Raw genomic sequence first — 23,518 nt, forward strand, 5'->3', positions numbered from 1 at the left:
CCACAGCCTTGTGCCAGAAAGTTTGGGAAACAAATACATGGCCACAGGATTGAAAATGATCATTGTTCATTCCATTGCTAAAAAAGGGGCAACTGCAAGGACTGCTCCAGTTACTGCACAATTACCCTTATCCCTCACCTAGCAAGATTTTCCTTAAGATCATATAACACTTTCTGGCACCAACCATCGAAAGGGAATTATCAGAAGTTCAAGCCGGCTTCAGAAGGGATCGTGGCACTTGTGACCATATTGCAAATCTAAGTTGGTGCAGTCATTGCACACAAATCAGGAAGCCACTGTGCGAACATCATATGGAGACACTGATTGGTTCAAGATAGATAAAGGAATGCAGCAAGGTTGCACCTTCCTTATTCAACCTGTTACGCCAAAGTGATCGTGAGGAAGTTGGAACTCGAAGAATCAACAGCTGGAGTAAAGATTGGAGGAAGGAACATCAACCATCTTCAATATGCTGAAGGGCCACATCAGGAATGCATTTGCGCAAGTCAAAAGGATTTGGACACCATTTACTGCTCATAAAAACATCAGAAACAAGCAAGGGAAAGAACTGTCTGACCAACAGGGTGTCAAGAACAGATGGGTTTCTCCTCTCAGAAACCAAAGAAGGCCTGAAACATCTGATCAGAAGAATTAAAGAAGAAAGTGAAAAATTTCACCTCTTCTTGAACATCAAAAAGATCAAGCTCGTAACCACTGCAAGGAATGGAAATGTCAAAATAGCAATTGATGGTGAAAAGATTGAATGCATCCAAGAATTTACTTTCCTAGGATTACAGCTTGATCAAGCAGTGAATGCAGTCCAGAAATAAAGTGTTGAATCGCACTCGGTTGCACAGCAATGATGAGCATGAATCAAATATGGAAAAGCAAGGACACCAGCCTGGCAACTAAATGCAGATTAATCTGCACTATCATATTTCCCATACCTACCTACAGTTGTGAAACTTGGCCCATGAAAAAAACTAGACAGGAGGAAAATCACTCATTCAAGCTGTGGTGTTGGAGAAGGCTCCTGCACATTCCTTGGACAGCAAAGGTGACAAACAAGCAAGTTCTGGAGCATATAAAAGCAGACATATTGCTGAAAGACAAAATCACAAAATTATGCCTTACTTATTTCGGCCATGTCACGTGATCAAATTCACTGGAAAAGGCAGTTATGCTTGGAATAAAAGGAAATGAAGCCACCAAAAAATACAGTGGCTAGACACCAACCAGAGCATAAAAAAACTGAAAGAAGCCATACAAGGTCGGAAAATGTGGAGAGAGATGGTTCATAGAATTGCCGAGAAGCGGACACAATTGGATGGATAGCATCGTCATCATTCAAAAGCTAGACATATTAATAGAAGATAAGCTTTAGCTCAGGTTGGAAGTAATGGCAGAATGCTACCTGCTAACTGAGTACCAATATACTTTTCGATTATTAATGCTGGGGGAATAAAAGTGAGATTATACTATAGGTTGGCTAATCACTGTGTGACACAAGATGGGGGCTAGATTTTTTTAATTGAGCAAGCATTTTATAGAGAAAAATAAAAAATCAGTTCTGATTGGTGGCAGCATCTGGCTGGCCTTGTCTGGATTCAGAAGCTAAGTGGGGTCAGTCCTGGTTGCTAGTAAGATGGGAGACCTCAGGTGAACACCAGGGCATCTTGGAAGGACACAGTGTCAGACTATTTTGGTAGTGCTGTTGAGAAAATGACATGGATATGTCTATTAAATTATCAGAAGTTAAGTTTAATTTGAAACAGACTTTAATTCACTTACTTAAAAAAATCATAAAATATGGAACAACAATGCATAACCTATATCATAGCTTTAAAATGGGGTGAACAGTGGTTTTTGGGCCAGGGGCTGCATTAGGACTTGTGATGTGCTGAGGTCTACATTCCAAAATCAGTATGCCTATGTGAAGGAGTATGTTTGACTAGAGAGAAAAAAAGTGGAGTGTTAATATTGACAAAATAAATATAAAAAATCAATATTTTGTCTCAGTAGTCAGGCATAAGCCATCCAGGAAGCTCAGAAGAAAGACAACAAAGCTTCTGCAGATACTATCAACTTTTTTCCTAAAATGGAAAATGAATTGTTCAGAACTATCTGTGTATAAGTATGTGTTTTTTTAACAAAAACACAGCCCATTTTGTCTTTGAGAGGAACATTTGAAAAGGTAAAATAATGCATTTTTTAGAGAATGGTTTAATTCCCAAATACTTCCAAAGTATAAATTAACACGAAATCTAGAATTCTGTTCAATTTATTCAATTTATGGTTGCCCAGTTGCCACAGGTGTCACAAATTTTGAGTTCTTACCAATGCTTAGCCTTGAAATTTGGGTGACTCTGAATGTATATGGAATTTGGGTTATTTTGTGGTGAAAAACACAATCTGTGATTGAAAAAAATTGTGGGCTTTCCTGACAAAGGGTATAAGTATCAAGAAATGTGGGAATTGCATTAATGAAGTTTTATTTATTTATTTATTTAAATTGTGAGACTGCCCAACTTCTCAATTACTTTGGGCAACTTACAAATAAAAGAAAAACCAATGCTTATAAAAAAAAAGGGAACACAGTTGACCAGAAGAATAAACACCCAATGTTAAGGCAGACAAAACGAAACTATCACCCTATCTCAAGGCCTGGGAGAACAATCCGTTTTTTAGTAATTTCAAGAATGCCCTATGGATGGGAGCTGAACAAATCTCTGGGGAGATATTGTTCCAGAGGGCAGGCACTGCAACCGAGTACACATGCCCCCTGGGTCCCTCAAGATGCCACGGTTTGATGGATGGGAGCTGGAGTGTACCCACACTGTTTGATCACACTAGATGGTGTGGTCCCTCAGATAACCAGCCAACTGATAAACAGTGCAGCTTGCAAAGTAGTGGGATCCCATGAATGCTGCTGCATTCTGGACCAGCTGTAGTCTGCCTGCCTGTCTGATTGTTGTTTAGAAAGGGCAATACCACAGTTGTTGTTGTTGTCGTCGTCATCATCATCATCATCATCATGAGTTTGGAATAAATCAGTGTAAGGAAAATATTTTGGAAAAAATTGGAAATGGATGCATTCCCTTCTTAAATACATTGGAACAGGTTTGCATGGATTGCAAAACTTTACTTCTTGTGGAGTCCCTGGAGTTCTCTGGGATTGGTTGTTTTCTTGCAAACGTTTCATTACTCTGCTAGGTAACAACTTCAGTGCTAGAATGGAGTGGGGTTTGCTCTCTGTTTATATACTGTGGCATGCCCTGCCAGTGTTGGTAGGGCTGTGTGTGTGTGTGTGTGTGTGTGTTGTTTTTTCTCTGGTAGTTCCTTGATTAGGGTATTGTTTACTGCTTGATTGTATGTCTGGTGATAATCTTGGTGTCTATCCCTGCTTATCTGGGTGATGATTGCTGGTGAGGAGATGTTCTGGTCTTTTGTTTCCTTTTTATTGTCTTTTTTGAATAGTGTGTAGATGTTTATCTCTTTGTGCCCATTGATGGGCACCTTGTCTGAATTTCCAGGAATTCCCTAGCATTTTTGGATTTAGCTTGGTCTAAGACACTGACAGTTTCCCAGTTGAAACTATGGTTGAGTCTGTCCATGTGTTGTGAGATTAAGGAGTTTTCATTGTGTCTTCTGACTGCTAGTTGGTGTTCGTGGATGTGCTCTGCTAGCCTTCTGCCTGTCTGTCCTACATAGTGGTTGTTACAGTCCTTACACTGTACATTGTAGATCTCCTGTTTTTTCTTGTTGGGCTACTGGGTCTTTTGGTTTGCTTAAGACCCTGACTACATATATTCTCTTCTGTTGGTATTTTACTTCTTACTTCAATTTTGCTTCAGCCCTGTGTCTAATCTGGTTTGTGAGCTTTGTTGCTTTCCTGCCAACCCTCCCCCCCTTCATGCAAGTCTCGGTTCAGGCCCCTGTTAATCTCTTTCTCCATTTCTGTGGCTGAGTGATATAGCTACTTCAGGTCAAATTGGATTATTCATGCTTTTGGATACCATTTTTAAATGGTTGATGCTATCTTTCGTGCAAATAGAACTCTGGTAATTTTTTAAAATATTACATCCTAACTATTTTTTAGTTTGGGGTAACTTTGTGAATGGGAAAGTCTGTGTGTAAAATGCAGTAACAAAAGAATGAAAACAGGACAAATGAGCATGCATAGATATAAAAAAAATGTCTTAAGTGTTTACCACACTTGTCTGTTCTCTGAGACTGAGTTTGAGATACTTGTTTAAAAATTAGTTTTGCAAGAAAAAGCAAGCAAGCACTGAAAAGCATTTGGAATTATTTAAATTTTGATGGTGATTTTCCAGTGAATGAATTTCAAGATCTGCCTTGGAATATGCTGTAATATTGCATTATGGTCTGAGCGGGACATGGCAATTTAGAGCAGGCCTGCACAACGTGTAGAGGAGAAAGGACCACGTTGGTAAATTAAAAATCCTCGCGGGCTGCAAAGAAATATCTGGCACACTGATCAGCCAGCGGTTGTTAGGTTTGGATTGTTAAGTGAATTACCCTGATTTATACTTCTAGAGCTAAACCATGAATCTGTGTACATTTTTTTTTCTATGAATTCTGCAATACAAGCCTCAGTTAAAAAAAATGTAAGGGAGGTTAGCCTGAAAACAAACACTCTGGTTTCAGGTGACAGCACCGTTTAATTTTAAATGCATCCAAAATGTGCATTTTGTCTGTTACAAAGGTCAAACTTTCTGGTATGTTACTTGTTTAAAGGAGATTCAGTGTGGGGTCTTTACACACTCTATGAATGCGTGTGCATTTGACAAGGACTAAAACAGACTGATCTGTCTGTTCCCACAACACGCCAAGCTCAGAAAAGGCCTTTGCTTCCCCCAAAGCCAGAAGACCAAATAATTTCTGTTAAGTTTTGTCCTTCCTGGCAACTCTGCTTGAAACTGCTTCTTGGAGCAGTGCCAGAGATGCCGAACTAAGTTGGAGAACCAAACTCTGAATTATGCGATAGCTTGGAAAAATTGTGTGACAACACTATGTTCTATTCCCCCTTCCCCCCGCTCCCCCCCCCCCGCCAGCCTTCACTTAGCCTTGTGTAAGCCTTGACTGCAGTTGGAAAATTATTACATTCTGTTATTTTGTGCCAACTGTGTGCAGGCTACAATATTCAGAGCATGGGTTGCAGTTGGCATTTTGGTTCTATGCAGGGGTGCCTAGAAAGTTGGTGGAAATTTGTTCCCTTGTTCATTTTCCCACTAGCAACTTCTAGAGTCATCCCACAATCATTATGCCAAAGTAACAGTAATGAGGACAGGCTTTACATCATTTCAGCAAAGTTGGGGTCTCTGTTAGTCATGAGTGGGAAAAATAGTCAATATTCAGAAGTGGAGAAAATAGTCAATATTCATGCATAATACTGAGCAGGGTTTTTAAAACCATTGCTTGTTGAACAAGCCATAAGTTTTATGCAGAGCCAAAACAAACCACTTTCTGGTTTAGGTTTATGAATTAATGGAGTTACCAAATGTAGTCTGAGGTCACTTTATGAGAACTTTGTGCCAGTTCTAAAGCAGCTCTGAATTTCTGTGACCCATAATCTCTGCTGTGTTTGGAGCTGAGTCAGTTTGTTTCTGGCTATGCTGCATTATCTTGAAACTGGTAAATTTTCTTTTTGTTTTTGAAAAAAAGAAACTCTAAGGCTTTGGGGAGCTTATGCATAATGTATTTCCCTATTTGGAGGAACTGCAACCTCCCCATACCTCCCAGTTCCTGAATTTCTGTCATTTTTGGTTTTTGTCCTTAGCAGCAAAATGTTAGCAAGGTTGAAGATGATCATGAATTGTCCTCAAATTGCTATTTAAGGATACTGATGTGGACCTCCTCTACTGGATTATGGTGTCTAAATAAAAGTATTTGGCATATTTTACTTGTTCCTGGTAAAATTAACCCATAGCGATTAACAATATAAAACTACATCAGCAATAAAATCTCTATCTATCTATCTATCTATCTATCTATCTATCTATCTATCTATCTATCTATCTATCTGTTTTGAGAATCACAACGAGGAGGCAAGGAAGACAGCAACATCCAAGTACCACCAAAGGTTAAGACAAGTTAGGGTTGATGATAACTATGTTGGTGATGCTGCTATGATAGCTGAAAATGCAAAGGATCTGCAAGCCCTAGTAATACAGGTCAAGAAGCAAAATGAAAAAAATGGGACTGAAATTAAATATAAAGAAGACCAAACTAATGACAACAGGTAGAACAACCAGCCTTAGAACTGGCAATGCAGATATTGAAGCGGTGGATAGCTTCTGCCTATTAGGTTCAACCATCAACAGTAAAGGAACAGTCAAGAAATATGCCACAAACTAGTACTTGGTAGAGGAGCCATAAATGGCTTGGGAAATATATTCACATGCAGTGATGTCTCTATACCTACAAAGATCAGAATCATGCAAGCCATGGTATTCCCAGTGACAATCTATGGAAGTGAAAGTTGGACTTTGAAGAAGCAGGATAGGAAGAGTATTGATGTTTTTGAACTTTAGTGTTGGAGAAGACTCCTGAGAATATCGTGGACAGCCAAGAAAACAAACTAATGGATCATCAAACAAATCAACTCAGAGTTCTCACTCAAGACACAAATGACCAAGGTCAAATTACCGTATTTTGGACACATTATGCAAAGACTCAGCTCTCTGGAAAAGGCTCTAATGCTGGGAAAGGTGGGAAGAAAGGAAGAAGAGGACGACCAGCAGCAAGGTGGATGGTCTCAGTTATAGTGCTGATGACTGCTTTCTTGGGAGTCCTGAAAGACCAGGTTAGGGATAGATCATCATGGAGAAAATCTGTGTGGTTGCTGGGAGTCGAAAACAACTTGATGGCACATAATCAATAAGCCTGCATTGCAATATTCATTTTGAATGTGATGAATGTATGTATTGTGCTGTCGGTTTCCTGCAACATATCAGTTAGAGAGCCGAGCTCAGGGCGTTTACATTTAGATTTAGGGAAAGTGGATGCTTTCATAAAAAAAGAGATTAGGAGTCTGGTTTAGTAACAGAGCAATCAGATTTCTTCTTTTTACAAGTTTTACAGGTGTTATATTACCCATCACATTATTCATTTTCTTAACTTACTGGGAATCATAGATATCTTGTGCCAGTAGAGGCGAATCCTATGCTAAATCATTTAATTCTACAACTACTATCAAAAGTGCATAATACAGTGCATTGTGAAGGGAAATACATTGTATTTAAGGCCAAACCAAATGGAATGATGGAAACCTGAAATTGTGCATCTCCTGTTCTTCCATATTTTATGAAAAGCCGTTGTTGAGAACTCCCTGGTTTGGATCAGGATCACAACGTTATAGCAGAAATCAGTCCTCTACACTATCTTACTGAAAATTATTTCCATGATGTTGGTATTCATCTACAGTATTAAAGTAAAGATATGCCTGCCCAGAACTGAATATTCAGGGCTATTCTGTCTTTGAATCTGGAAAATCCATTTACATTTAGCAATATAGTAAGCTTCTATCTTCAGTGCTGAGGTGAAGAAGGCAGGAGGAATTTTGGGTGGATTATTTAAAGAGAAGTCAGGGAAGTTGCAGACCCCCACTTCTTGCATATACCAGCTATCCCTGGTTAGGATTATAAACATCTGGAACCAGTTAGCAGCAATGCTGATTGTGCTGGAAAAAATTCTAAATTGGTTTTTTCATTCCTTTCCCACTTCCCTGCCTTATACAGATTTTGAGTATTTTAACAAGCAGGAAGGTACGTATTCAAAAAGTGGTACTGATTCAGAGTAATAATTGTTCAGCTTGGTTGCAGAACTGATGTTAGTCTGGTATTGCCCCCAGATTTCCATTCTGAAAATCACATTACTGCTGGTGAGACCTGGAAGGAAACGACATTTTGACTGGCAATTTATAGCTGCCATCTGAAAAGTGCTTCAGTTAGAGAACTGCTAATATGCTTTGGGACAAAATTAATTAAAGGATAGGGGAGCCCAAAGCATTTCTCTGCCCTCACTCCCTTCCTATAAACATCCTGCTGTGTACAGGTAATACTGACTCTGCATGAGGTGTGAAAGCGATTAGTTTTAGTACTGAATTACAGCCGTTGCCATGCTCAGAAGAAGATGCCTGTTGCATCTTGCATAACTGGCATGAAGTTGAACATGGGATTATAATATACTGAGTCAGACCATTGGTTCACACCTTGCTCAAATTTGCAAGCATTTGATTGGAAGCAACTTTCCAAAGTTTTAGAATCAAGCATTGGCCAGAAATTACAGGAATTGAATCCAGAATCTTTTGCACACAAAACACATTGTTTGTTTGTTCAAATTTATTAGCTGCCCAATTCTAACGCACTCCAGTGTACATGGTGTACTGTAGTTATACCACCAACAATTGTCTTTCAAAATATGACTCACTCCAAACTCGGGACTTTAAAAAAAGTAATGTCCAATTTGGATTTAAACATGTGTTTTAACATGTTGGAGTACTAAATCAAGTTTGACAGAATGTACATGGATATGCTAGGGTTACGCTGTTATGGGTTATACAAATACAAGTATATATTTTAGTTTACATAAATGCCTGAGCTGCATAAAATAATTAGGCTTCTTTACACTTTTTTTTTTAAGTTTCAAATCAGTTGGTTGAAATGCCCTAAAAGTTAATGCAATATGATTAACTTTACAAAAAAGAGCTGAAATCTGTCAGAAAACTATTTTCCTTCTTCATTAATAAAATCTGATTTGAGATTGAGACAGAGATGCAAAAGAAATAGACGCTAGAAAGCTAAATTGGCTATGAGAACATCCCCCAAACTCTGCGTAGATTCTAAGAGACTGAGTTAATAAAAGTTGCTGGGCAGGTTAACCAAGCACAATTTCAGTGTTCACATGACAAACTATTTTATGGATTAAGGTAATGGCTTAGTTCACACAACGTGCTGACCAGATCCATTTTAGCCTAGGGAGTTGCCCATCCATGTCAGGTTCTGCTGTGTTTCAGAATTCATTACTAATTGTTTTACATTATGAAAGTCTAGAAGGCACATCCTTGGGAGTGTATTTGAGAATACAAGAAACTGATCTGTAGATTACCTTGCCTTTTATTTTTATCATCTTTTCTAGAAAGCCAGCTTTCTGCTTAGAGCTTTATAATAGAATCACCCAGTTAATGGTAGGAGGAAGACCTTCCCTACTGTTTGTTCAGATTTAGAAGCCACATTTTTAAGAGGAATGGCAGGAGTATCCTCAGTTGGATTGGACTAGACTGGGATTTGGCAATTTGATCCTTTCCATAGTGATAGCTCAGATATCTTATTTTATTTTTTTTAAAAAAAAAGCACTATTGAACTTCCCTGGATAATTTCAAAGAGTTGTTAATTTTAAGAATGATTTCTGATAATTGTCCAAGAGTAAGTCTCAAGTCTAGGGGGATTGGGGTAGGGGTAGGGTATGGGTGTAGGTAGGCACATATCGCTTCTGCTGGGGAAGATGGGGGCCATTTTTTATAGCAGCTGCCAGTTTTGCCTGTGAGGTAATGGTGGTTGCAGCAAAGTTACTTCTCCACTGTAGCCTGAAGGAGTCGTAACGTTGAACCGATCGCTCCTTCGCCTCCACTGCAGCAACTCCTTGCTCTCCCCTTAGCACTCTGCCCTTCCCCCATCTTCCTCCACGGAGCCTTTCTCAAGGCAAGTTTCTGGCTGTCGGAGTATCAAATATGCAGAGACTTTTTCTCCTTTTTCTCTCTGTCCAAGGCATTTCCCAGAGTTGTTCTTACAAAATAAGCAATATCTAAAAAGGCACTCCCCCCCCCCCCCGGGTTCAGTTTGCCAGCGACGTCTGCCTGTCTCCTTTGCTTCATTCAACTTTACATATAAAAGTGCACAGTAGCTCCACATTAACTAAAAGTGTTTGTGTGTGCGTGTCTGCGTGTGTGTGTGTCTGTGTGTCATACAATTCCAATTTATTTCCTGGGGTGAAAATGCAACATGAGCAGATGGCAAGTATTAGCATAAAAAATGTAGCCAGGGCCTCTTGATGCTGATTTTAAGGATGATGTAGATTTCTGTCATGAACTTGCAGTTAGTTAAATAGTGCTTACAAATTAATGGGTTTGTTCCACTTGAAACGCTTGATACATGTAGAAGTTCGGCAATCAATGGCTCCTTGAGGAATAATCAAGCAGGATGGAGGCTCAAGACCAACTAGACTTTCTTCTCAACGTGTTTGTGTCAGTGTTGTCAGATTGATAAAAATAGAAAAGGATGTGCAAAATGGATTCCTATCGAATCCATTGATACTACTCCTTCCTTGTGCATTTGCATTGCACGTTTAGGGTAATTATCCTTAAAAGTAGGAACTTGATTTTACAAAGGAACTTGGCTGCTCCTAAAGACAGCAGTATAAATTAATACAGGTCTGAATCAGGGTTGTATCTTGCACTTGTAATTGACATTCATGCCCATAACTTGCACAATAAAACTGAGTAGTTTCCCTTCCCCATAAATCTGGTAATGATTTGCAAACCTAATGCTTTTGGGAAAGATAATCGTGGTTGTTTTTTGTTTTTTTGTGGGTTTTTTTTTTTTTTTGCTTTCACGAAAAATTCCATATATTCTTGGTATATCAAATCAGTACAAACAAAAACTGGAGAGATTTTCTGTATAGTATTTACAGTACCCTAAGCTGTTGTAAGATTTGCAGATACTTTGAATGGGTTCTTAGCAAATGCAATTTGAATTCTATTACCATAATTATCTTCCTGATGCTTTCTTCTTTGTAGTTTTTCTCCATATATCTTAAGGCAAAGATAGACAGACTTTATTGCAATATGTTGTGGAGCAAATTCTTGCAAAAATGATCTGTTGAGGGCTGTATTGTCCACTGATGGTGGCAGGTGTTGAAGTAAACAGTGGTTATTTTATTTTCTTTCTCCTCACATACTGTATCTGTTTGAGACAGGGTAGATTGTTTATGCCAAATATATGAATTGATTGTTTGCAAAGACCTTTGGAAATTAAAGGCTGTCATATAAATAGGACGGTGACCATTCATTCATTCATTCGTTCATTCATTCATTCATTCTACATAGCTGCCCATCTCACATACGTGACGCACTTGAAAACAGAAAACAATAAACAATTACAAATAAACAACTAAAATAAAAACCATTAAAAACCAATTAAAACAGTTAAAATGTAATTTGTGGGAGAGTCTAATCCATACAGTGAGTAACAATACAACCAGCTAACAGGCTTCATACCACCACTGGCTTCCCAGGAGGGGGAAATAAAAGGCCAGGAATTAAAACATGTAGCTGCACTAAAACAAAAGTTACTCCGGATGCAGTCCTACTTTAGTTCATATTTCATATAAATAATAAATATATATTTATATTTGATTTATATATGTTAATGCTCTTTCTTCATTCTTCCCCCACAATCTTTGAGCTAGGTTGGGCTAAGGCAGAAGGAGTGGCCCAATTAGCTTACATGCCTGAATGCTGATTTGAACCTTAATCTCCCCAATCCTAGTCCAACACCTTAATCCCTGTAGTACAGTGGTATGCAGTGTGAGATTTGCCCCGTTCGACAGAGAAACTCTCGTGACACGTGTGGTTCACAAAGAAGGTTTACTCATGCGTAACGTAGTAGTCACAAGCAAAGCCAGGACTGGCTTGGTACAATTGCATCACTTGTTATATTCCCCCCTTCCCGCGCTTTTTCCCGCCTCGTGATCGCGTTGCGGCTGTGGGCAATTAGGCCCCCCAATGTCCCCCCTGATCGTTCATGATGGCAGGGTCGGTCAGAGTCCATTGTCCTTGATTGCCAGTCCCCCTCCGGCTGGGTTGGCCCCTCCCTGCTACGTGCAGACCCGCGGGTTCTGTGCTGCGTTGCGATCTTGTTTCGCTGCCCTGCGGCCCCGTTCCTTGCTTGCTCGCGCCGTTATCAGTTCGTAATTAAAAGCTTCCGCTGCGGTTTTCCTGTTTAGCTGGCCGCAGGTGGCTCGTTAATTAGCGGCGCTTTCGGTTCCTCTTTTCCCCGCTAGCTACCGCCGGTGGATTCCGCGTGGTCTGGTTGCGAGCTTCCCTGCAGCCCCGTGCTTCCCTGAAACCTCGTGCTGACCGAACCTGACATGCAGAGCTTTCTACACTGAACTCCATCCAGACAAATATTTCAGGAAGCAAGAATCTATAGAGACAGTGAGAAGAGAACCCAGGCTACTGTTCCTTATTCAACTCATTTGTACCCTAGCTTCTATATAAAGCTTTGATGATAAAGCAACAGAAATTGCCATAAAAATTCACAACACTAACACTCTTTTAAAAAATCCATCAAATAAACTATTCAATTGATAAAACTAGAAATTCTTAAATAGCATTAAAAATCAAGAGAACAGGACGTATTCTTTTGGTTCCCAACAGATAATCAAATGCTTGTGATGAATATATGTAGAAGTTTACTCCCATAATTAGGGTGCCATCACAGAAATGGCTTTGTCTCTGGTATCCATCTACTTTTGTCTCTGAAAGCTGAAACATTCTTTGAAGGGCCTCACTGTGAATTTGTTTGCTCTATTGATGAAATTAAAACTCTGCTTTCTCCATTGATTAGATTAAAGGAAGCTGTTTTCAGAAAAGTCAATATTGTAAACATTTTGTGGTTTTGTTTATACAATTTATAACTTGCCATTTTGCTCAAATGCCTGTCAAATCACCACCAGTAGCTAATCTGAAAAGGATTTTTTTTCTATCCAGAGACTGCCTAAGAGTTTCAGAACTGGGAAGAAATTAATCCTGAATTATTAGCCTCTCCAAGGCAGATCAACGGGTCAAGGAACCATGGGGTATACTATGTTTGCATAGCAGTACTGTTAATTACATATAACACACCTTTTGTCAAAGAAATCTAATCCAGTCAAGTAGATGAACCCTATTTGAGATTCTTATTCATTAGTCAAGCTTATTATTGATCTCTGTGATATTTTGGTCAGTACCTCAAAACTATCAAGCCTTTATATTCCTTGTTTTAAATCCAGTAGCTGTTTCTGAATTCAAGCATCAATTGTGTCTTGTTCCCTCTTGCTGATCTTAGATTTGCAGCATGTTGTTAGGGGTTTTTTAGCTCAATTTAATTTGGGATTTGTTTGCCTTCCAAGACCGTGTCTTGTGATCCTTGCTTAGCATTGTTTCTGGCTTACTCCAGTGTCTAATCCATGTTTTCATGACCAGCATCCTCTATACTTTTCTTAAATCACCTTGTTTGCCAAGTTAAATCTATTTGCCCTGTATACACATAAACAACTTTATAGTGTAGTAAAATGCCAATTGAACCTGAAATCTGGCTCCCTATAATGATGTGGTATACTCTGTGAACTAGCTCCATTTCTGGTGCCGTAGAGTACACTGCATCTTATGTCAGAGAGGTAACTTTAAGGCGAATGACTTATGGTCAAAGCAAAAATTAAGAGTGTTTGAGAAGCTACTACCAAAAGTCACACTCACAAGCCAAACTGTTAAGCCATCTTTTAAATTTATTTTTATACCAAATTGCATCAGCTTCTGAATCTCTAATAATGCCTTTATTTGGTCTCCCCATTATTGCTAGAGGTGTTATGATTTAACCACACTTGGATTTATAATCCAGGAATTTTCAATAGTGCTTCCATGAGGATGGCTTTAAAAAAGATGTACGAGTAAGAGGGGATTGGATAAATTCATGGAGATTCAGTGTTCCCTCTGGCTTGAGAGTGGCATGCTTCTAAATGCCAGTTGCAGGAGACCAAAGGTGGGAGAGAGGTAGGTTTCTAGCTCCAGATTGTGAACACCTCAGAGGCTATGAAATTCTTAAGGAATAACATACAGCCATGTGTTAGAAGGTAGATATTTAAACCACCTTCTCCCTGTCTATTCATGTATGTACGTATGCATGTTAAAAATAAAAAATTAAGAGTCCCAAGGTGTTGAATGATTCTCTACTGTTCTGGAAACAGTGCATAACATGCCATGTGTGTGCTATATCACTAGAACAGAACTCATATATACATAAATTCACATTATATGAACAGAGGACTACAGTAACGAAAGATTGCAAGGAAGGGGCAGGATAGGTACCTAATGTAGCAACAAAAATCATCTGTAGGATTTTTTTTACATAATTAGAATTCATAATGTGCATTAAAGATCACTGGGTTTTTTTCAACAGTGCACTTTCAATTTTCCTGTACATGTATATGAATGTGGCCATTTAGGCCAGATAGCACACTTTCTATAGCTATTTATAGTATTGGGAATTAAGGTCTCAGTTTTTAATAGTTTTGGCAGATGAGTGATAGTAAATTTCATTCCAAATTGTTCAACCAACTATTTCAGGTATCCAAATGATAAACATAAGGGGTTGGTCTGAAAGGCTTAGTGGTCTTTTCGTCTGGAAAAAATAGCTATTATTTATTTTTCATGAACCTGCTAACCACCATAATAGGATTCACTTACTAACCAAGACCTGAGCTCAAATTAAAGTTGTGTGTTTATGTGTGTGTTTAAGGAAACCATAAAGGCTCAGAGAGAAGCAGAGACATCAGCTGCTAACATACATAAATACCATTGTCCTCTGCTGCCTAAATCAGAAGTGAAGCCCCTTCAGAGATGGTCATTGCGTAGGTGATGGATTTCATGCACTTGGAGGGTTAAGAACTACTTTAGGAAGTGGATGATGATCATGGATGACGATGATCCTGGCAACAAAAGCAGTTTAACATCAAGTGATTCCATTTCCACAATAGCAGTACTGCCTTTGTGTTCCCATCTGTACCTAGCACGTGGAACGTTCTGCAAAACAGTTTCTACAAAGGTTCCTGTTACCACCAAATATGAATGTGGATTATTTTTGTATATGTGTGTAGGAGTAACAGCGCTTTCCAGGCCTGGCTGGATATATATATTTTTTGCAGTTGCTGTGGCCAGCAGTTGCTATTACAGTACTCCAGGATAGTTTACCTAGCACAGCTCAGCCTGCAGGAGTCGCCATGATTTCTGCGGCTTCCGCTTGGAGTGCCCTTCCCCCTCCGTGTTGCAGTGCTGGTTCCACGGGGAGAGAGAGCGCGGGAGAGAGAGTCTTCCTGTAGCCATACACCAACTATTTTTATTTGCCTCTCACTAGCAAAGCTGTCCCCGTGTTGAATGGAGGTTGTTGGGATTTGTTCTGCACTCCCATCACTTCCTTCAAAAAGTTATGTGGCTGAATGCCTCTGATGAAGGGAGCTGTGGCTCACAAAAACTCATGCCTTTTAATAAAATTTGCTAGTTAGAAAAGGTGCTACCAGGCTCCTGATTTTTGGCCATCAGGGTAGAAGAATCACTCGTTGCTTGAGAACCAGATTAGAATGTCTCAAACACCTTTTAATTTAATATTTTGGGTTGAAGCAGCCATATTATTTTGTTCAAATATTGATTCATCGTTTTCAGCCAGCACCACCATGTCTTTGTTGGCGTTCAAGCTGCACAGACCATGTAGAAGCAAGAGCAAGCTCCTCTCATGCAAAGCTCAGAATGACAGCAGACATACCGAGGTTGTCAGGTTAATTACAAATATAGATTTAAAAATGAGCAGAGGTTATCAACATATAGGTATGACAGGAAAGCTTAGGAAAGTCTGTGGCTTAAAAGAGGAACCAGTATGAAGCTTCTGGTTTAGGAGAAGTCACTGGTATAATGAGGGCTTTGGAAATTAATCTAGCTGTGCAGTTTGCAACACCAATCTAGTCCTGTGTTTTGTAATGTAATTAGAGATTAGAGAATGCAGCATCTGTTGGCCCAGGTGATTTCTTGAAGTTTCTATTTCTTACCTGTTTTTCAGATTCCGATGTAGCTTTCCATAGTATAGGGGAGAGATGTATCTCACCTATGCTCTGGGGCAGTGTATGGCTCCTAGAAGCCTTTGTTTTCAGCTCCTAGAATCTTGAAAAAGTTGGAATCAAATTGTAATTTGAATTGGATAGAGAGGGGAAATTATTAAATGCATGACAGGAGACTATTCTTATTAACTGTTCACAATTAAATTGCAATTCATATAAAATGAAGACATACTTAGTTTTTGTCCTGGTCGCATCAACTGTTTCTGGAAGGATGTCTCCTGGCACATCGTTCTGAAACCATCTGCTGCCCTGCATGGAAAAAGCTGCACATTAATGCCAAAGGTGATGGGCAAAAAATCTAAACGAGCCTTCTTAATGGAGATGATAACTGGCTTTGGGGATTTTTCCCTCCCCATCTTTAACTAAAAATATCAAGTGGCCTAGACCTGCATGCCGATCAAGCATGTTCTCATCTATATTCCCTATCAGATGCAACAAACAACAACTCCTGTCTATCTGAATAGCCTTCTTGGGGCTAGCATGATCAATGTACATTTGTGTGAATACTTGCTGCCTGTTTCATGTCACACTATTTGATATCTATTATCACAGTGCGTTAGGCGCTCTTCAGATCTTTTAAACATTAAGCCTATTGTTACTGCAACTGATTAGAAGAGGTTGTTTCTAAGTAGGACGCTAGTTAGCAGCTCCCTCACTACCCAACTGGAAATCTTGTCCCAAGTTACTTCTTCTGTTTCAGTTGCTTTAGATCAGTGTTTTTCAACCTTGGCAACTTTAAGATGTGTGGACTTCAACTCCCAGAATTCCCCAGCCAGCATGCTGGGGATGGGGAATTCTGGGAGTTGAAGTCCACACATCTTAAAGTTACCAAGGTTGAAAAACACTGCTTTAGGTGAATAATCCAAGCCAGGGAAGGAATATGGGTGGACTAGAGTAATTTAAGGAATAGAAGGGTTGACCTTTCATTACAGAAAGTGAGAACTACTACTTCAACTTTGTACACATGATTCTCTTGAAAAGCATTCTGGTAAAGAGGAAGCAAAAGCACGTGAATGTATTTCTGTTTCTAATATGTCTCCGTTCCTAGTCAGTATTGCTTCTCTCTCAGAAAAGGAGGAAGGGTCAGCTCTGCTCTTAAGTGAAAGGCTTAATCCTTAAGGCTGCCTGTTGGTTCTTGCAGTATTCCAGTGGAGTGTCTCATAAGGGAGAAGTGGGGTGTGTGAAGGTAAAGGGTGATTTCTTTGGAAAGAAGGCTATTCCTTTCTTGCTCTTTTATTATTTTAACCTGGGTGGTCATTTATCTTTTATTAATGAAGGAAAGGAAGGAGTCAGCTGCTGTCTCAGAAGTAAGAGAGTTAACATTCTTCTCTGAAAAGGATTGCAGGAGAACTCCCAGGGGCTCTCCAGCCACCTCTTTTTGGTGTTTAGCTACTGGAGCTGCGTTAAGCAACACAGCAGGATATTCCTTTACTCAACCAGGAGGCAGCTGGCCCCTCCTCCACATACCATCTCGCGCACATGCTTCACCACACTTCCTCGGCCTCAGAATGACTCTTTGGCTCTTTCCACACCATCAGCCTGGTTCCAGAGATGAACGTCTGAGAGTTGCCATCCATCCACCTGCTCTACAGCTGCTTATTGTTTCAGTGGTACATAGAGGACATGCTGAGTGCAGAAGGAAACAGAAGTCGTAAGGAATGCTTCAGGGGTATTCCCCAATTCTCAATGGGCACCCGTGAGAGCAAGTTTCTGCTGGATGCCATTTTATGGTTGCTGAGGAGATGCAGGCTGAGAACTTGACAGGTGGAATGCTCCTGCTTACTTCCTTGGCAACAGCTTAAAATGGTATCAGCCTGTGAGGAACTACTGTGCAGTGTCATTCCTAGCCCAGCCTGGAAAAATGGGGGAAGATACACTGCAGAATAATTTCAGTGCTGCTTCTCTTGCAAAAGAAGCAACTGCTGCAATAAAACATTGCGATTCTGCAACTGTTTTGGTAAGAAAAATGCCAAAACTCTGCCGCCTACTAGCTAGGCAGGATTGGTTTGAGGAGGGGAATGCTTTCTGTTTCTGCTCCCGCCCCCCCCCCCCCCAAGCAAGAACCTCAGCCACTCGGTTGTTTACCTAAGTGAAGACAGGGAAGACTCTTAGAAGCATGAATGCTTTATTTTCGGAGGCACTACTAGTTGAGGTGAACAGATGATAGGGGTACGTTGCTTTCTTGCCCTACTTGTGATGCGTCCAGAAACTTCTAGTCGTATGACTTCGATCTGACTAAGCAGGCCAGTTCATCTATTAACTCATCCATAACAAAATGTAAAAGGGCCTGTTTGTGAGTTATAGAAATTCTTGAAACCCTTTTTCAGTACCAAGGCAGATTGAAACATTGACCTACTTTATTCTTTGAGAAGTTCATGCTAATCTAGTCAAGTGTGGTATGGAGATGATTTGGCGTGCACTTAGCTGTTTTGAGAATGCTCCAACTTCCAAGTGTGGAAAGCAGGCATCTGCATGATCTAGCATTTTTCAGGGGCTGTTTTTAATGTTAAGTTCTATTTTTTTTAATACCCCATGAATTCACTTTGGAGGGAGCAGAATATGAAAATCTCTATCAGTACTTTTGCCCATTTCTCATACCTCACAAAAATACAAGATACACCACTCTCTCAGGTGACTTGTTCTTAGAGTAAATCAGCAAAATGTAGGTGCTTTAAGGGATGCAGAGGGAACACATCTATGAAGTACCTTTCGGTTTGATGTGTCAGGTGCACATTTGGATGAGTGGCATTCCTACCTTTGTACCTATGCCCAATTGCCATTTGTCATTCACATTCTCTGTTACATCTGGTTAGGGAGCAGCAGCTAAGGATTTTCCCTTCGACATCTGGATGGAACATCTTGGTCTGTCACTATCATTGCATTGTGTCAGATTAAAGATGGGAAAAATCTTTAAAATGTATTAAACTATTGTCCTGTATCCAAAGTTTCCCAATCTTTTATTATGAACACAGTTGGAAGCATCATGAAGTCTGTGGCTCAGCCTGCTCAACCTAGAGCAGAATATAGTCAAGAAAGGGATTTATCCCGGCAGCAAAGTCTCCCCAACAGGTCTACATGCTGCTTTGAAATGGACGGTTGTCCCACAAAAGCAATAAACTGATGACAACCATTGTGCCTTAGGAAGATATTTTTGATTACAGGATTCATATAATCCCTCTAGGTCCCGCTCACATAAAGGGAGATAAAAAATTTACTACATAAATTTCTGCTTTTGACTCTATACCTCTCTTACTCTATATAACTATTACGTTTATTCTGTAATGAATTTCATTGTGTTTGGGTAAATGTGGTTCAATATATTGGGAATCTGTTACAAAATCCACAAATGAGCAGACACAAAAACTTTATAGCAAGATTAAATTTCTGTGCAGGTTCAATTTACCTACCCTATTTCTGGTGTCAAAGATGGGGGGGAGAACAGGAGGGGGAAGACTTTTCACTCAAGCATCTGGCACATCATCTCCCTACTGATTACAGAACCCCATTTGCTTTTTGTGTATCAAAATCTGCAAGCTGTGGGATGGAGTTTGTTGTAGATACAATAGCTTTGCCATACACAATTCTTGAGAGCTAACTTTTTTGCATCCAGAACCTCTGTATTGCAATCTGCAGTTTTCAATACAGCACAGTGGAGAACAGAGCAAGGATGTTAAACTTAAATGTATTAGAAATAATGAAGAAATATTTGCCACATACACACATCAGCAGGCAAAGCTGACAGGAAACAGATCTTAATGGAATTTGTTATAAAAACTAGGTTTAGACCTTTTTGTGAATAAATCAAGTTTGTGTTGACTGCCCTCTCCCACCCAAATAATTTACACTTAAAATGAAAGGGTTGGCATTAGATTTGCTGAACTACAATAATAATGAGGGTTCTTTCCCCCCCTGTACTTTTTGTGGGAGGGGATTGGTTCAAATTGAAGGTTGTTTTTTCAGTTAAATATAGCATTAATTCTGAAATTACAACCTTCATTCAGGAAAAGCCCCGTGGAAGTCAAAAGCGGAGAGTTTCATTTAAATGTCATAATACAAATGAATGTGTAACTTTTAAGATAATTTACCTGTACTTAAAATATTCTTAAACGTCCTTGCTTCCATTGTGTTCAAAGAGCACTTTCACTTACTATTAATTAGATCTTTTAATTCTGTGATGCCCAACTTAACTTTTGTGTTTTTGTTTCAGACTCCAGCTGCACAGCACAATTATAACCTGCCTGAACTTTATAGAACTGAAGATTATTTTCCTATCAAATATATTGGTAGCAAGTATCAAAGCCATTAGTTCTGTATTTAAGCTTATAGCCTCACAGACAAATAAACATATATGGTATTCTCCTTCCCATTTTCCTGTTTTGCATCTGTGTTAGGGCAAAATTCATCATGGAAAAGAAACTTTGCTATTTCCAATGTACTGCATTCTATTCTGTCCATTGGAAGGGGAAAAGGCTGTTTATTACCTTTGTGTTTGATACTTGAGACACGTTTATGTAAATAAAAATCAGGAAACAAGATTTAAAAGAAAGAAAATTTTTCTGTGTGAAGACACGCTGTGAAGAAACCGCTTTATCACTTTGTAATAGCTAAAATCTGTTATAAATGCCTGGGCTGCTTCAGAGCAGAAATCTCGTTTCAAAAGTAACCTACCTAGTTATATATCTTAGTATTCAAAAGAAAAAAAAGTAACCCCATTAAAGTGGCAGAAATATTCAAACTGTTGTGTAGTGTGGTATTAAATGGTATAAATACAGTTCTGAAGTATATTTGGTGCAAGCAGGAGACTCTATATTATTAAAATAGATAACGTACACTATGAAAACCAGTTTGGTGTACTAGTTAAGGGCAATAGTCTAGAAACTAGGAGTTCTAGTCTGTCTTAGGCCCAAAACCAGCCTGGTGAATTTGGTCTCTCTCAGCCCTAGGAAGAAGGCAGTGACAAGCCACTTCTGAAAAATGTTGCCAAGAAAACTGACTTGTCCAGGCAGTCGCCAGGAGTCAACACTGACTTGAAGACAAAACAAACACTGAAAATTAAGTCAGTCCTACTTATACCTCTCTTTATGTCGTCTGCAACTAGAGCAACTATATACAATTGTTATGTACTATTTACTCCAAGATTTGATTTTTGTTCACAGCACTTAAGATACAACTCACCAGTATGTAATAGTTGTGTTTAAAAATTAAAATGTTTCACTATTCCAAGTCTGATAAATAGGAGTTCTGAGGTCATTGCAATTTATTTAAATCTGCCAAAATTATCAGTGATCTGGGGTTCAGGCATATCAATAAATATATTTTACTGGAAACACAACTGAACTTACTTTTAAAAGAAAATTTTGTGCTGTATTATAGTCAAATGACTTGGAAATATTTGTGTATAAAGAGAAGGACCAACAGTGAAAGGCAGCAGGGCCTGGTAAAGCTAATGTAGGTAAGAAGACATAATTGATAGCAGTGACCATTCAGAAGATGAGTAAACCCTTTGTTCAAATCACAACAAATCGGGTAGAAAGCTAGCACATTGGGATATCTTTAAAAATATTTCATTTTTTAAAGTAAAATCTAGAGTTGATCTCATCTTACTTCCCCATAAGTATTCTTAGGGGAAAAAATATGGGAGGCGGTAAAAGTGAAGTCTCCTTTAAGCCAACGTTTAAGATACCTTGGAATTTCATGGACAAGCTATGTTGCTTTCTAAGCAACAATACATAAATGAGTTGCCATTATCTTCTGCCAGGACTTACTTTCAATTTTCTAATCTAATCTGCAGCTCTGGGATTTTCTGAATCTCCTGTTCAAATGCTAACCAGTTCTGTTTGCTCAGCTTTTTTTTTTTTTAAATTGGCCAAAATTGACTAAGTGTTGCTATATAGCCAGGGGTGAATAGGTGTAGCCTAAAGCAAATGGGAAGGCAGGAATTCACCATTTTTAGTGTTTTCTAATGGGCCAGAGCCACCATGACAGCTATTTGGAGAGAATATCCATGACATACTTTCGACACGCCAAACATACACAGCAGATGAATTGGACTTCATGATCTTTTGGTATCCAATTTATGAACTCCCAGAAACTGTAAGGTGCAGGTTGTTACTTCACCTATGATCTGTAATTTTTTTCCACAAGAATTCAAATGTAAAGTTACAGCATTAGTGAGATTTTAAGTTTTTAACAAATCTTTGTTAAATATTTTTTACTGGAAATTAATGTAGATACTATCAAGTTTACCCCAGTGCAAATTTACCAATTTTTCCTTTTCACTCTGCTAGAACATACAATAAATACATCCTTGACTCCAGCAGACTGCATCACAATGGAATAAAACTAGGCATTTAAATATAAGCAAAATCTTATGAAAAAAACAGTCTACATGTTTCAAGAATTAGACAAATTAGTAAAAAAAGATGGTCTCATGAAAAAATTGTTCCAAAATTAACTCTGCTACAGAAGAAACCTCATTATGGCAAAAATACACATTAACAATACTATTAAAATTTTCAGCAAGACATGCAAGGCACTCTAACACCTTCAAATATTGTTAAGTTCACAACTGACCTGTTTTCAGGCAATGGACTTGCCCCAACTCACCACCCCTCAATCCTATACACTGATTCTGTGTGAACACTCAAATAGCGTATCTGCAAGCAATGTATATGAGAAACACTTCAATCTGTTCACCGATTTGCTACAAAGAGCAAATCTTAAGGATTGTCAACTTACAAAAAATGGCAAAGACAAGAACATACTCCAATATTTTTAAATATGATTTCGATAGGAGTGTTAAGCACATGCTTAACTTGCCATTGAAAACAACAGAATTTTAAAATGTTTGGATGTATTATGCTGAAGATTTGCAGATCTGTTAATCTATATACAGTACGGTAGTTTTTAACACATTTCTATTTATCTGTTTGGTTCAGTAGGTTATATATAGCTCTAGTTTCCACATAGACAGCTTATGTTTGTTAATACAAAAGTAATTCTATAGATAAATTCATTTTCTCAAGGCATAAACTCTAGCATCCAAATTTTGTTTTCTTTCAACAAAAGTCATGACAATGATTTGAGAAACAGGTATTCAGAATTTGTAATAAAGCAAATGTTTACATTAAGCACAATACAGCAATTTATTTAGATGTTTAAATGAATACAAAGGGGAAATAAAGATCACAAAATTATCCATACTACAACAATGTGTCATATATTAGATGGTATAAATGAATATAACACCATGAGGTGTTAACTAAAGATAAAACTAAATATCCAAAAAATGCAGCACTCATTTCCGTATGCTGCTTTAACACAGTACACTTTTATACAGATCTAAAAGGTGTCAAAATTAGTAGCTGCAAACTTGTTTCTTGCATGTGATTTTTTTTTAGCTTAAAAGATTTCAGAAAATGTCTCTGAAATACATAGTCATCAGTTGTAATGTCAAGGATATTCAAGAACAAGAAAATTCTATAATACAATAAGAGTCCAGATATATTTTATGTTGCTGGCCTCTTTGAGATTGTACAAGGTTATGTGCAAAAACTAAGTCTGTCAAAAGTCA

At 38.7% G+C, this 23,518-nt stretch overlaps 1 protein-coding gene across 1 annotated transcript in view; it reads left to right on the forward strand.

Annotated features, from left to right (window-relative positions):
* The window catches only part of BCAS4 (breast carcinoma amplified sequence 4), a 41,065-nt gene extending 20,385 nt beyond the window's left edge, over window positions 1-20,680 (forward strand). Inside the window, exon 5 of the mRNA XM_007432853.3 lies at window positions 20,153-20,680. Coding sequence (XP_007432915.2) covers window positions 20,153-20,251 — 99 coding nt within the window. The 3' untranslated portion in view covers window positions 20,252-20,680. The remainder of the gene's footprint in view (window positions 1-20,152) is intronic.
* The last annotated feature ends 2,838 nt before the right edge of the window (window positions 20,681-23,518 follow it).

Source organism: Python bivittatus, unplaced genomic scaffold (assembly GCF_059951505.1).
Source record: "Python bivittatus isolate LINGU-HERP-01145 unplaced genomic scaffold, Pbiv_v1 ctg000700_np1212, whole genome shotgun sequence".
NCBI classification, from domain to species: domain Eukaryota; kingdom Metazoa; phylum Chordata; class Lepidosauria; order Squamata; family Pythonidae; genus Python; species Python bivittatus.